Source organism: Cucumis melo, chromosome 9 (assembly GCF_025177605.1).
Source record: "Cucumis melo cultivar AY chromosome 9, USDA_Cmelo_AY_1.0, whole genome shotgun sequence".
Lineage (NCBI taxonomy): Eukaryota > Viridiplantae > Streptophyta > Magnoliopsida > Cucurbitales > Cucurbitaceae > Cucumis > Cucumis melo.
The window spans coordinates 996816-1012669 of record NC_066865.1 but is presented as its reverse complement, the minus strand read 5'-3'; the positions used below and the strand labels follow the sequence as shown (position 1 = coordinate 1012669).

The 15854-nt window shown below is 34.5% G+C and overlaps 2 protein-coding genes across 3 annotated transcripts; one reads left to right on the top strand and one right to left on the bottom strand.

Moving 5' to 3' along the window:
- The first annotated feature begins 1135 nt into the window (after positions 1–1135).
- Positions 1136–12162, top strand: LOC103498639 (dynamin-2A-like). Of its 2 annotated transcripts, XM_008461301.3 has the most exons (22): positions 1136–1665; positions 2359–2409; positions 2514–2634; positions 2936–3028; positions 3740–3801; positions 3984–4101; positions 4407–4749; positions 5104–5251; positions 5862–5963; positions 6048–6167; positions 6760–6843; positions 7097–7224; positions 7455–7539; positions 7618–7756; positions 8646–8722; positions 9634–9690; positions 10025–10175; positions 10326–10486; positions 10823–10936; positions 11050–11117; positions 11219–11385; positions 11554–12162. In XM_008461301.3, exons 1-22 carry the CDS (start codon positions 1504–1506, stop codon positions 11775–11777), a joined length of 2775 nt encoding a protein of 924 aa, XP_008459523.2. In that variant the 5' UTR covers positions 1136–1503; the 3' UTR covers positions 11778–12162. The 2 variants fall into 2 exon arrangements, with proteins under 2 accessions (XP_008459523.2, XP_050946117.1); XM_051090160.1 differs by lacking the exons at positions 1136–1665; positions 2359–2409; positions 2514–2634 and having other exon boundaries at positions 2941–3028; positions 3989–4101.
- On the bottom strand, positions 11551–15214 carry LOC103498638 (probable glycosyltransferase At3g07620). The gene is made up of 4 exons (XM_008461300.3): positions 14834–15214; positions 14042–14274; positions 13149–13497; positions 11551–13070 (listed from the first exon to the last, which is right to left on the bottom strand). Exons 1-4 carry the CDS (start codon positions 15134–15136, stop codon positions 12408–12410), a joined length of 1548 nt encoding a protein of 515 aa, XP_008459522.2. The 5' UTR covers positions 15137–15214; the 3' UTR covers positions 11551–12407.
- Positions 15215–15854: the final 640 nt, after the last annotated feature.

Sequence of the window (15854 nt, the reverse complement as noted above, 5' to 3'; positions counted from 1 at the left end):
CATAACCTTTTGTATCCTCAAATTAGAATCTCCCACCTCTAGTACATATGCATATTTATCCTTTACAAATACTTACAAAGAAAAAAAATCACTAAAACAAGGAGTAAATTTAGCAATCCTAAAATAAGGAGTGAACTTAGCGTTTTGTTGCCATTCTATCTTTGTTCTATGAAATATATATTTCAATAAACGTGCAACAGACAAAATTTAATTCACGATCCTTCTTTTTTGTCGTCTCTTTGACTTCAACAAAAGAAATTAGACTCTATTATTGACTACAACAATAAACTAATTATTGCGAGCTTCTAGTCATTCACTCATAAGTGAAGTGTTTCTACTACTTTGAATTCAATACTTAAAAAACAAAAGTCAAAATTACTATGGAAAGAAGTTTTAATTTTTCATCGACCACTTTCCATACAAATTTCAAATAACATTTTCAATTTGTGTTAATGTCAACATGGAAGAAACTCAATCTCATTCTAACTTCACTCCGCCTCTCCTATTTTCTTACCTCAATCCCTTCTTCTCATTCTTTCCACCACCTTATGCAGAGGTTTGTGAATGGAGAATGAAATTATACATCGACAACATCTCTATATTGTTAAATGTTTGGGATATATTGTTAAATCTCTATATTGTTAAGTATTTCGAATCTATATCTCAATACTTTCTCAAGAGATAAATATTTTAGATCCATATCTTCATAGTGTTAGGTGCAACGAAAATATAGTTTTTCTTTCATTTCTTCAATGGAATGAATGATAATGATTTTTCCATCTTAGATCTTTTCAACAAAACTCCATACAATCAAACAGAAAAGTAACAAACATCAATAAACACATCTTTGTCTTCAACAATTCGAAAGTTCGAGACTACATAAGTCGATGACAGTCACAAATATCGTGTTTGACTAACATCATCCTAATATTAGACCTTACTGTTTTACAGTCTGTTTAAAATTCACCATTAGGACCAAATTTGTTGAAGGAAGTTTGAAAAGAAAAGAAAGTGGTAAAGCACCGACCGGCCACCACCGAAATAATTAATAATGACATAATGAATACTTTGTTTTGAAAAAATATATAGAAATGAAAATTCAAATTAAATTGAGGAAACAAAGAAGGATGAGAATTGAATTTAACATTTCAAAACGCAAAGAACTTAATAGTGACAGTGAGAGAGAGAGAGAGAGAGGGGGAGAGTTTTTTAGAGAGAGAAAGTGGGAACTTTCTTCATCTTCTCCTTCGTTCTTATAACCCTCGCCTCTCCAAAATTTCAACTTTACACACCCTTTTCAGTTTTTCATTTCTTCATTTCTTCAAATTCAAAATCTTTACAGATACCCATCTCTTACTTCTCATAGATCTTTCTTCTAGGGTTCTTCTCTAATCGATCTCTTCGTCTTTGCCTACTTTGAATTTCTACTCTTTTGTCTTTTTTTATCGATTACTTGAGTTGGGTTTTTCTTAGTTTTAGATCGTTGATCTTGGGTAGTTTTCTATGGATGCAATGGACTCGATCGAGGAGTTGGGAGAGCTGTCTGAATCCATGCGCCAAGCGGCGGCTTTACTTGCCGATGAAGATGTTGATGACAATTCTACTTCTGGTGCTTCTTCTCGTAGAGCTACGACTTTTCTCAACGTTGTGGCTTTAGGCAATGTTGTGAGTTTACTGTTTCTTTATTTTTTTACTGGGTTTTGGATATCGGATCAGTTTCTTTCTCTTTGCTTTGTCTTGGAGACGTTTTTTTTTATGATGTTAGTTTTTGAATTGTTAGTTTGAGGTGGCAGATCTTTGTGTCTATTTGGGTTTCCCAACTTGCTGGAGCATTCTAGTAATGAAACGAAGTGAAATCCGTCTGCTTGTTAAATTTTTGAACTCCTAGTTGCTATAGAAGAAAATTTTGAAGCTCCCTTGTGATGGGGCATGTTTCTTAGTTCATTATTTTGTTACTTACTAAATAGTTGATGCAGGAGTTGGAAGGCCGGCTTCATGACTGACCGTTGTAACGAAGTGTTAGTGCTTGTAGTGGTCTGTGGGACAGTTATATTTGTAGTAGTGGGATGGATTATTAGTTTAGATTGTTGTGCCATGAGATGATGACATTTGCCGGAGATTGGTTGGCTGTGAAAACTCTAGTATGGTCGTCCTTTTACAGTTGGGAATTTTTATTAGGCATGGTTTGCAGTTGGAGTTGTATTTAAATCACAATTTTAAGCTTTTTTCAGTCAACGCAATTCTGTATTGGTTGGGTATTCAGTTTCTATTTTACTTTCTTATAGGCTTCGTATTTGGCACTTGATTGTTTTATGAAGATGTCTATCATCTCTTTATTTCTTTGATGATCATTTTCAGGGCGCTGGCAAATCTGCAGTTTTGAATAGTTTAATCGGGCATCCTGTTTTGGTAAGTTGAATTTTACTTGGTTGATTCTTTCTTTCTATTGATATACAGGTCAATCTTATGAATACTATATTCTGATGTGTAATTTATTTCTATTCTATGTTCAGCCAACGGGTGAAAATGGTGCTACACGAGCTCCAATAAGCATTGATCTACAGAGGGATGGTTCTTTGAGTAGCAAATCAATAATTCTGCAGATTGATAATAAATCTCAACAGGTTTCTGCAAGTTAGTAACTAAACAAAATGCTCTTTTCTTAAATTTCATAATGTGTATTTTCGTTTTTCTCTCGCTCTTTCCTTTTTCATTTGAATTAGCAACATTCTATGTGAATAAATGTATCAATGATCTGCCAGTGGGCCTTGTTTGTAGAATGGCTCTAGCATCTTCTCCTTTTTAAACTTTTGGTTATGTCATGTGTTACCTTTACTATAATTCTAGTATAAGAGGTGATGACATTTCAGATATTAGTGGTTATTTAGATAAACTCCCATATTTAATGTCAGCACTAATTCCAATTGTTCTTTAGGTGCTTTGAGACATTCTCTGCAGGACAGGCTGAGCAAGGGTTCTTCAGGAAAGGGCCGAGATGAAATATATCTAAAGCTTCGTACGAGTACAGGTTCGTTTGTTCATTTGGGCTCCAGAGTATGCAGTAGAAGTCTTTAATTTTTCTTTTTAATAATATTTTAATGTAATATGTTATATGTGATATAATCTTTTGAAATCTTGAACTTCTCCACAACTTTAAAATCTGCGAACTGATGAATTAGTGGTGGTAAAAACTTTTATCTGAATAGCTTACTGTGACAATCGGAGAATCAAGCATTATGCCGTTCTTCTCAAGCACCGCTTTACATATAAAAAGAAATACATGATCAAGTATTAGATATACATTTCATGTGAATGGGTTAATCTCGTATGTAATTATCTGGTAGTTTCTTGATGCACTTTTCCTACTTGAAGCCTTCTCGTGTGATGGCCGCTTTTGTTTTAGCTTGCTGAGATCACATCATTGCTACTTTTGAATATTTATAGAAAACGGATGGAGGTAGGATTAGGGAAGTTTGTAATTTATTGTAACTATTCAGAGAATGCCCGAGAAAAAAAATCAAGACCTGCTGTTCCCCATACGAATAGAATTTATTAGCTGATGGTCCAATTTTTGATGAATTTGAATTCTCTCTCTCTCTTTTGTTGCTGTGTTGAATAGTTAGGTTCTTACATACATCGACATTTTTCATTATTAATATAGTTATCTACTACTTTTATCTAGTTCATACAGTTATTTGATATTGTTTCTTCAATTTTCATGTGCACAATTTCATTTCAGCGCCTCCACTGAAGTTGGTTGATTTACCTGGACTTGATCAACGGGCCATGGATGATTCTGTGGTAAGTTGTTGTTCATGGACTTGCTCACATACTTATTAATAGATGAATACTTTTAGCCAAATTCTGAATCCATAATCCACGTAGAAGGTTTATGCATTTATTCTAACCAAGCGATACTTTGGAGTAGCATATAGACTGTTATTAATGGTATAAGTAATTATATTTTAATGGTTTTTGCATAGGTTAGTGAATATGCCGAACACAATGATGCAATTTTACTAGTTATTGTACCAGCAGCCCAGGCTCCTGAAATCGCTTCATCTAGAGCCCTAAGATCCGCCAAGGAATTTGATAAAGATGGTAAAATGCTTCGCAGTCATGATCACTTTTATGAGCTCGGTGTAATGTTTTTTGTATACCTTGGGAATAACTTTTTATTACTGGGTTTTTCCTTTTTATATTCATTGCCCGGTTATTTTTCATGGATCTTTGTTTCCTCTTTCTTGTTTTTCCTTATTTAGCTTATAGAGATCAATTTCAGTCTTATAATTTTGTTTTTTTGTTTTTGTTCTTTTGGTTGATTTATAACAAATTTTGCATCTTCTTTTCTCTCTTTTCCACTGTACTTTTTAATTGATTACATCTGAGAGATATCCTCTACATAGGTACCAGAACCATTGGTGTAATTAGTAAAATCGATCAAGCTTCTTCAGACCAGAAGTCTCTTGCTGCAGTGCAAGCTCTCCTGTTAAATCAAGGGCCAGCACGAGCATCAGATATCCCATGGGTTGCTTTAATTGGTCAATCTGTTTCGATAGCTACTGCACAGTCTGGATCTGTTGGCTCTGAGAATTCCATGGAGACTGCTTGGAGAGCAGAGAGTGAAAGTCTAAAATCTATACTAACTGGTGCCCCTCAAAGTAAGCTGGGGAGGCTAGCCTTAGTTGATGCACTGTCCCAACAGATCCGGAAGCGAATGAAAGTCCGGCTTCCTAACCTTCTTTCCGGGTAACTGTTTCCCCAATATTGACAAAGTTACATCAAAATTTTTATTTACAAGTTGTGCGTATCTTATTTTATCCCCAGTCATTTCTGTTGTACCTAGGCAAGTATTAACAAATAGACCTCCTATTTCTCACAATATATTCTGGGTAAAAAAATCACGGACAACAAATTTTAGATGTTCTAATTTTTGGCATTTTTGATAACTTCATATAGTTTTGCATTTTACAGTGCTTCCAAGGTTGAATTCACTAGTGACAGATTTATCTGGCCGAATTTCAGATTGATGAAGTAGATATTTTTAACACATGGGAGAAAATTAATTTCATTATTGATTTATGTGTCCTACTTTTATTCAAGGTTACAAGGGAAGTCTCAAGTAGTTCAGGATGAGTTGGTTAGGCTTGGTGAACAAATGGTGAATGGTGTTGAGGGGACTAGGGCTCTAGCTTTGGAGCTTTGCCGTGAGTTTGAAGATAAGTTTCTCCAGCACATAGGCTCTGGTGAGGTAGGTCTTCTATTTTATTTATTTACTTTTTCGCAGTTCTACTACATGACAAGTTTGAGATGCTTTTATTTTATAGTTTTTATGGTCTTTATTTTAGGTTGGGGCTAGACTTATAGTGCCTCTCGTCAACTTCTGTATTCTTTCTATAAATTTTTTAAGCATGCTAGAGTTATTTTCTGTGCAAACAAACCCATTTCTCATAATTTAAGTTAATCTTATGACGGACTTTGCTACAAAGTTAATTTCATACTGTGGAAGTATGGATGTGTTGAAGCACGTAGAAGGGGAAATAGAAGCATTTTGTAAGGTAAAGGATGATATTGATTTAAAGAAGCTGTCAGGAACTTGGAATTGGTGAATTGAATTCAAAGAAGTTCTTCCCCTTGTTTGCTGGTTGGATGTAGAGTTTATCTTTATCTTCCCCTCTATTTTCGTGCTTATTTCTTATCTCCCTCCTTCCTGTCTTTTAGACTCACTTGGAGGTGATTGGAATTGTACTCATACAGCATGTTCATTATCTTGTTAATTTCTCATCAGAACAAATCTTGCCCTTGTGGAACTGCAGTGAGGGTTTTGATCTAGAAGTCTAACGATTCCTAGCATATCTCAGGGTGCAGGTTGGAAAATAGTTGCTAGCTTTGAGGGAAATTTTCCAAATCGAATCAAGCAATTGCCTTTAGACAGACACTTCGATATTAATAATGTGAAGAGGGTATGTTTTATCTTCCTTTTCTTTTCTTTTTTCCCAGCTTATGTTTTTGAGGATATAGATTCATTCTGGACTTCTCTGTAACAGATCGTATTAGAAGCTGATGGTTATCAGCCTTATCTTATATCACCGGAGAAAGGTTTGAGATCTTTAATAAAAGGCGTTTTGGAGCTTGCGAAAGAACCTTCACGTCTCTGTGTTGATGAGGTAAGGATACACATAAGGGCCTGAAACGCTTAGCTTCTTAAATTTAGGGGCACTTAGCTATTAAATTTCTTTTGTTTTGCTTAAATTTTTTTGGTGGATGATGAACAATCTGTTGATCTGTTGCCACAGAAAAAATGGAAAGACGGGACATCCTGACACTCTTCAAAAACCAGTAGCAATTTTGAAGAGGCTCTTCAATCCAAATTAGGCAAAATAAGGGATAATTGAAAAAAAATAAATTGATAATTGAGGAGACCGTTTAGAAGTAGAACCCTAAAATATAGAATTTGGGATTACAAGGATTTTTACTAATGGAAAGATGGGATATCCTTCCGTACTTCTAAAGCCAGAAGGGATTTTGAAGAGGCTCTTTAATCCAAATTAGAAAAAATAGGGAATAATTAAAAAAAAGTTCAATTGATAATTAAAGATATCATTTTGAACCCAAAAATTTAGAATTTTGGATTACAAGGATATCTTTACTCTTAGGCTCATAATTTCTCTAATTTTTTCAACAAGAGCCAGGATCTGTTTTTTTTCCTTTTGAATTGTTAAAGAAATTGATTTTGTTTCTGGTTCGGCAAAAATATAGGTGCACAGAGTTTTGATAGATATTGTTTCTGCTGCTGCTAATGGCACCCCAGGTCTTGGAAGATACCCACCATTCAAAAGGGAGGTGAGTCGTTTATTTATTTTGTTCATCACATTGTTTAGCCTCTTAAGTTCTCAACTTTTCATGGTTTAAAATTTTATTTTATACCCTTCTGTATGTTTCACCATTATTTACCTTTTGTGCTGAATTTTCTTTTATTATATAGGATGTCATTCTTCTAACAAGGGTTTTTCATTGCTTTTTCAAAAACTTTGTTTCTTGTAATAAAGCTACCAGTAGCTGTTTTCCCACCCTCTAAAACAAATTCTTTTTCTAGGTTGTGGCCATTGCAAGTGCTGCCCTGGATGGGTTTAAAAATGAAGCAAAAAAGATGGTTGTGGCGTTAGTTGACATGGAGCGAGCATTTGTCCCACCACAACACTTTATACGTCTTGTACAAAGAAGGTAAGTTTAGTACAATCTTCTAATGCTATGCCTTTTGTGCTGCCGTGAGAAAGGAGAAAGGAAAAAATTGATATTGCTGATCTGTTTTAAGATCTTGAATGCTGTACGTTCCAATGGAAATTTCTTCTGCTCCCACAACCACCTATGCATATGCATGCAATTTTTTTTGACGAATTATAAATTTCTATTAGGTTAATTGTAATGATGACAATTTCTAATTCTCAATTTAGGATGGAAAGACAGCGCCGGGAAGAGGAAGTGAAAACTAGATCATCAAAAAAAGGACACGAGGCTGAACAAGCTGTGTCAAACAGGGTGAGTAATCTGAATCAGAAAAAGGGTGCTGACTCTCGTTTCTGTTTTTCATTCTCACTAGTATATCTTTTGTACCAGGCAAGTAGTCCTCAAACAAATAGTCAGCAAGCTGGTGGAAGCCTGAAATCAATGAAAGAAAAACCTAGTAAGGAAGAGAAGGAAGAGAAGGAAGGTTCGGGTTTGAAGACAGCAGGTGCTGAGGGAGAGATAACAGCTGGTATGCATGCAATCCCGCTTACTGGGTTTTGACTTTCATCATGAATATTTTTTTCAACTGTTTATGAAGGCATTTTGAAATTTATTTTAGCAGATTCTCTTTCCCCATTTTTAAATTAAGATGAGACTACTAAACTTCGTTTATATTCTCTCTATCTCTTAAATCTGGATTAAATGCACATTGAAAATCTTGATTAGTAAACTTTGTTCTGGTTTGTTTGGAGTTATTATTCTGGTAAGTCTCCAAAGCTGAAATGTGTTCAACTCTTGGAATATACGGGAGGACCTTGATCATCTAATTTTTAAAATGGAAATGAAATAAAAATCCATTTAATGCACTTTGTCTGTTACACGCCAATAACAGTTTTATTTTGGATCCATGAGTGTTACATTGGATTCTGATCAAAGTTCGACACTCAAACTAATTTCTTGACTCTCTTTCAACTTTTTTCTGACAGTTCGTTATGTTGGACACCTGAATTAAAGAAAGGATTTAAAACAGAAAAATCAATAAATAATTTTGGACTGGGCTTGGAATTTTTGTGATATAAATGAAGTTGAAAACACATTTGTTTTTTGAACTTTTTCAGAATGTTAAATGCCGTGTCATTTTGAATATGTAGAATGTGGAAAAGTTGAATTTTGAATGTAATATTATTCTTCTGTACATTTTGTGTTTTACAATAATTATTTGTCGGCATATCTGTGCTGTATTGTAGTCATGTCAAAGTGTCTTTTTGGATGTTATCATGTGGAATTCTGTATGATGGTTTACATTATAGCTTGTGCACTGTGGTTACATTACTAATGGAGCAGTTTGTTTCAGAGTAAATTTTAAGGTGACTATTAAATTTACAGGTTTATTTTAAAATTTTTGTTTCTATTTGTAGGTTTCTTGTTAAAGAAAAGTGCAAAAACTAATGGGTGGAGCAGGCGATGGTTTGTTTTGAATGAGAAGACTGGAAAGGTATGTAAAAGTTTGTGGATGTTTGCTTTTAATGGTCAGTGAAAATGAGTGGTTGTTGATCCGTCAATACTTAGTGAGATGGTGTGCTATTTTTTGTTTTCATATGCTTTTCAGTACTGTTCTTCAATGTAAATTCCATAGGTTGTAGCTCTGGACATCACATCAGCATTAACTCTTCATTATTACTGTTTAAATCATATTGCATTTAATTTCAGAATGTGGGAACCATGTGTTGTATTTGTACTTGTAGGTGGGCTCATCTATTCATACTACTTAAGTAAGATAGTTGCAGATCATTAAAAGTCTATCAATAAAGTAGTTCCCTGTTTTGTAATTGTAAACAGGGTATAGTAACAAAAACGACTGATGTGTGTTTTAAGGTGCTGGAAACTTATATACTTGAAGCCAAAATATTTGTTCTATTGTGTATCATGATTGGAAGGTTCTTTGTATGCATCGATATGCTCCTTAGAGCAAGGTTTACTCTCCATTTGAGTTTGGTTAGGGAGTGTGCTTCTTGTTTTGGAGTGATAAACTTATTTCATTTGTTTTTCACGTTGATCATGTATTTGTTTCCTATATTGAAGAGGCAAAACCTGAGTTGGTTATGGGCGTTTTTCTGGTGATTACAAATTCATGTGTTGGTGATTATCTAGTCATTTTGACATTACAGCTGATAATACTGTAGTAGCTTCACTGTTATTTGAGCATATGATGTATACATGAATATCACTTCTGAAGGTTTGGTAGATAAGTTTACTTAGTCGTTTCATCCATGCCATCTTTTGTGTCGACACAGAGAGGAGATATGTTACGTTATGCATTCTTGATACATTTGTCGATCGCTTTATTTGAAACAGGCAGCATATGTTTATTACCTTTATTTACTTCTATTCTACCCTCATTTGCAGCTTGGATACACCAAGAAGCAAGAAGAGAGACACTTTCGTGGTGTCATTACGTTAGAGGTATCACACGCACGCAATGCCATCTCTCCTTCCTCAATTTCAAGATCCTCAAACAATTATTTGCTTTTCTTTTTCTTCTGTAACTAAGTCTCTTTTTTATATATTCTCATGCACAATCATTTAAGACAATAAAACATCACTATGGATGGGAATTTGGGGGTGGTTGTGAATTTTGTTTTCATTCTTGGAGATGTACTGGAATCATCTTGAAGTTTAGCAATGGTTTACTTTTGGTCACATGTACTGGAATCATCTTGAAGTTCACAATGATTTTGGCATGTAATACTACTGTTGGTTATCTGAATGGCCACATTGACTGCCAAAATGTTTACAGGAGTGTAACATTGAAGAAGTTGCAGATGAGGAAGAGCCTACACCTTCGAAGAGTTCAAAGGATAAAAAGGCTAATGGGCCAGATTCTGGAAAAGGATCAAGTCTTGTGTTTAAGATTACCAGCAAAGTTCCATATAAAACTGTTTTAAAAGGTATGGTTACATAAATATTTTGATATTTTTAATGTTGTATTCATATGAAGAAGATATTTAAATGTCGTAATATTCTTTTCATAAATGTTCCAAATTCATAAATTCCATGTTGAGAACCACTTGCTGACTTAATTGTGCCTTGTTCTTCAGCCCATAGTGCTGTTATTTTGAAAGCGGAAAGTGCTGCAGACAAGGTGGAATGGACAAACAAGATACGCAATGTCATTCAACCATCCAAAGGAGGACAGACAAGAGGAGCATCCTCCGAAGGTGGTCTTACCCTGCGGCAGAGTTTATCTGATGGTTCCCTAGTAAGTCATTGAATCCTGCCTTTTTATTACCTATAGCTTTTCTCTGATTTTTGTTTTTTCCTTTTGTTTTGTTTTTCATGTTTTCCCTTCTCGGAACTTGTTCGCATCTAGATAATTCTCCTGTATTCGTGGGTATTTGTGTTTACTGCTTGGAATGTGCATCGGTTGCCGTACATGCTTTATTTTTCTTATTTATTTCTCAAAGTTCATCAAGCTATTTTTCTTGGAAGAATAGTCTAACCTAACCCCTTCTCATGCACTTAATTACTTTTACTTCTTGCTTTTGATAGTATTTTGGAATTAATATGAAAGAATTTATCCACTTCTTTCTTTTAGGATACTATGGCTCGAAAACCTGCTGATCCTGAAGAAGAGCTGCGGTGGATGTCTCAAGAAGTTCGTGGTTATGTTGAGGCAGTTTTGAATAGTTTGGCTGCAAATGTTCCCAAGGTAAGTTTTGAAGAGTTTGGTTATGTGGAAATTTATGTTTGGAATGATTATCCCAAGTAGCCGTCTTCATCTGCAACACATTTTATTTCATTAGCGAGTTGTTGATTATGCAGGCGGTTGTGCTTTGTCAAGTCGAGAAGGCAAAGGAAGACATGCTTAATCAATTATATAGCTCGATCAGGTAGACTGGTCTTAATGTTGCTGTAGACTTGATTTGTTGTTCTATATTCACACGTAGGCTCAACTGACCCATTTTAATTGTCTTTTTAACTCTGAAAACAGTGCCCAAAGCTCAGCCAAGATTGAGGAGCTTCTCCAGGAGGATCAGAATGTTAAACGAAGGAGAGAACGTTATCAAAAACAATCCTCTCTCCTTTCAAAACTTACTCGTCAGCTCAGCATTCACGATAATCGTGCAGCTGCTACTGGTTGGTCCGATAGTGGTTCAGGTAATCTCAATCATTAGTTGCTGCTGCTTTTTACTGTTTGTATTCACGTTCTATTGCCCACCTCAAAAAGATGCTACTTTGTTAATATATTTATGTATATATTGTGATGTGATCTATATTTCTCCCCACATTTTTCATGACTTCGTGTAATATTTTCAACCTCTGCAGAAAGTAGTCCCAAAACTAGCGGATCACCTGGAGATGAATGGAGATCTGCATTTGATGCTGCTGCTAATGGTCGGGCTGACTACAGAAGATCTTCTTCCAATGGCCACAGTGATGCCACACAAAACGGTGACATAAACTCAGGTTCAAACTCTAGCAGCCGTCGTACTCCAAACCGATTGCCACCAGCACCTCCGCAGTCTTCTTCTGGCTCCAGATACTTCTAGCATGGCATCAGATCTTACTTGATGATTCATATTGTCTCTACTACGACATTGGGTGATATTAAGCTCCACTTCATGATTCATTTAGTGATCTCCTCAAGTTCATATTCTTCTAGAAACTTAAAAAGTGGAGAGAGGTTTGTGTATATACAACATTTCTTAGTATCAGGTTATACTGTTGTCTTCATTATTAATACAAGACTAGATTGAAGGGATTCTTGATTTCCCCCTTTTTTTTCTCTCCTTTCTTTTAAGGTTTTGTTCTACCATTGCCCCATTCATTTTTGGACAAGAACACATGTATTTGAATGTATTAGTTATGATTTTGTATGTACTACTATCCATTTCTGATGGGTTATATATAATATTCAGTTATTTCTTATTGGAACGATGGTTGTAATTTGAAATAGTGAGCTATTTGCTTTTCTTCAATGGTTTTCTAGTTAAATATTTTTGGGGTTTCAGAAGAATGAATTCAAATGAAAATCAAGATGTCAATCATAAAGAATATGAAATAGTGGACAGCCCTTACTCTACCTAGCAAAATACCCAATTTGATATTTTCTATGTTTTTTGAAATCTACAAAAAAAATATGTTGAGAAAGGATCATACAAAACTATGTGAAGATGACTTCAATCTTGAATGTGTATATTCAACCTTCTGAGCCAGATAGAATGAAGAATCATATGAAAAGCATCAAATCTCTTGGGAGTTCCATTGAGTACAAAATGTCTTTGTACTTGCTTCACTCTCCTTTGCATTCTCAAGTATTGAGTTTGAGATATCCCTTTTAGTATCTTTTTTATGTTTGGTATATCCTTCACTTGTATTTGCACAGAAAATGATTTCCAATTCAAAACATCACTGAAAGGAGGAACATAACTTTCTGATATCAACACAGGAACACATTCAGCATAAATGGCTTCCACAACCCTTGGACTGGCTACCTCATACCCACTAGGGCATAAACAAAACCTACTCTTCTTCAACATTGAATTGTACGATATTCCACTTGGAAGCTCCTCGTAAACAAGCACGTCCTCATCTTTTTCCTTCCATTCCTGCAGGAGTAGGTACCTGATATGACCATGAAGCCGACCTGCAAAGAATGCAAGAACAGATCGACGAGAAGGCGAGAGACCTCCAATAAGCCCATCGATTTCTCCTGTTCTGAGATGGATTTCAGGAAATGATGCGTCTTTAGAAGGAAGAAAACCTTCGGAAACATTCGCGTTACACAATACTCTAATGGAGTTATTGAACAAAAGCGGAACGTACGAAGTTGTACGTGGCCCCTGCATCAAACAAGAAAGAAAACTTAGATCGAACTCAATGGTGCTTTAGCTGTTGCTCCTTCAATTTCGAAAGCTTACCCAATCATGACAAGAAAGCATAAAATGATCAGCACCAAGGCTGCGATCCCAGAAAGGATGTTTTTTAGAGATGACGTTGATGTAGTCAGTGATTGCCCTTCCAATGGCATTAACTTCATGAGAGTTTGGTACATAGAGGTATTGAACCAAATTGACAACACTGAATGGGAGGAAATAAAGAAGAGCTTGATCTGGGTCATTGGTTGTATACAAATTTCCCTTTTCCATTTCATGAATAAACCTTCCTTCTGTGGAATATATGCTTTTACATGGACCTCCATGGAACATTGGAGGCTCTCCTTCTTTGTATACATATATCTTCAAAAGCCTTTCCATTTCTAGATAGCTCCTGCACATGACACTCTCTTCATTTTAATGATTTGAACTAAAAGAAAGCTGTATACCTTCCAACTTTGAATTTAGTTTTAATTTAGTCTCTATGCTCTAAAACATTTTGTAAATTTTTTTTTTGACTTATGTAATTTGTCAGATATACTCAAGTTAATTAGTTAAAACATATGCCGATAACCAATAGAATAATGGTTTGAACTAAAAAAAGAAAAAGAAAAATGACTCATCGCTATAAATGTCACATCATGAAATTTATTTGTTACATATACGAATAATTTATTTCTAGGTTAACAATGATGAGGCCATTACAAAAACTTCAATCATAAGAACAACGATTAAATATCAACGTTTAAGAATCAAATTGAAATATTAATTGAAGTATATTGACTAAAATTGTTACGAAATGGAGTTCACTTGTATTTCTCGTGCTTTTCAATAATCACAAACAAAAAAAACAACAAAATTTTTAAAAGTATAGAAGCCAAATTGAAAACGAGGTTCAAGATAAAGGGTTAAAGATTATAATTAAACCTTATATATACCTGTGGAAAGCATTTGGGTTCCTATATATTGGGCCAGTAGGAACATAGTCAGGATCATGATGTATAGATGTAAGATTATGAAGTTGAGAAGCTTTTCTAATGGCTGCTCTTGCTCTTCCCAGTTTCTCCTCTAGTTTCTTCAACTTACTATATCCCTTAGTTTTGCTGATCCCTGGAATTGCACTTTTTCCATTTGCTTCTTTGTCTTTAGCTACTGTTTTTTGTGGTTCTTCCTGATGATCATGATCAAATAATGCACTTTTTATTTAGAAACACAATCCAAAATCTTTAGCATGTTTGGACTTGATTTTGATTTCATTATTGTGATTTTCAAAATCCCTCCGAAAATGCATTTAATCATTCAAAATCAATTTTTAATAATATAAAAGTAATAAAATGGGTTTTTTTTTGGTAGTTGTTGGAGTTGATTGTCAGAGTTAGTTACCAATTGATTGAGTAATTAAAAACATTAGACGAAGAAAGAGTTGGTTGTTATTTTAACCACTAAGTTACAAAAAGTTTTACGATGAAAAGATGGTGGTTAAAATACAAATTACTCTTTATTTTTTAACAAAATGTTCATATTGAGTGGACTATTAAACTCATTCAACCTACACCTGATTGAATCTCCCAAACACCCCTAGTAAAAACGAAGAGTCGAAATCACTTATCCAAATGAGATTCAAAGGCTAAATAGGGAAAAAATATCCACCCTATAGTCTAGAACATTCAAGTATAAGAAGGAAAACATTAAAAGAAAAAAAAAAGTGAATCAAAATGTGAAAAGCTTACAATTGAAGGGGGAAAAGAAAGTCCCTTGAGGTCCAAATCAGCTGTTTCAACCAACTTTGGAGAAGAGATGTTATTTGAAAAAGAATTAAGTTGTGAGTTTTGTAAACTTGATAAATCTTTATCAAAGCCAATCCTCCAAGGAATCTCCAAATCAAGTTTACATACTAAAAAAACAAGAACAAGAGAAGGAAGTAAAACCAACAAAGACAAAAATGGGGAAAAAGATGAGAAGAATGGTTTCTTAGAACAGTGCTCCATTTCTCCTTCTCCATGCCTTCGATCTTCCATCATCATCATCATCATCAATACACTGCTTGTGAATGTGTACTAATAATAACGACTCTTAATTTCAAAGATTCATTGCTTCTTTATGAGTCATTCCTTGCTGAAGATAAGGGAGATTCTCAATTTTAATACATATGAATGCTGTTTTGAGATCTTCTTAGGCATATGCATGTGATTCTTTTTATTACAAATTCATATTACAATCAATGCATTTTCCTTCTATAGATTGATTTAATACAAATCTTATTATCCATCCAAACATTTTCTTTTTGTTCTTTCTATTCCTATTGTATCCAAAAGTATCTCAATCTGTATATCCAGAACAAATATTAAAGAACGACAATGTGTGATTACATATTAATATCATGTAATGCATTTAATGAAATTAGTTAAATGATTAGAATCAAATGTGGTCAAGATAAAAACTAACAATCAATTTGTCGATTCTCCACGTCTCAACAAGGATTTATTTTTGCCAAATAGAGCTCAACTTAATAATAATCATTGTTAAAAGTTCGATCCCTCATCTTTGCAATTGCGCAATCTTACTTTCTCATCGTATTCGATATATAATATACTACCTGATTAGGCGGACATTTTGAAGGCCCCACTCATCAAAAACCAAAAATTTAGTTGGATGTACATTTCCAAAATACCTTTAAAATGTAGGGAATTTTTATGCACCATTGATTGGAAATAGAGTTGGTAACTTTATTTTGGTGCATTGAAATTCTCT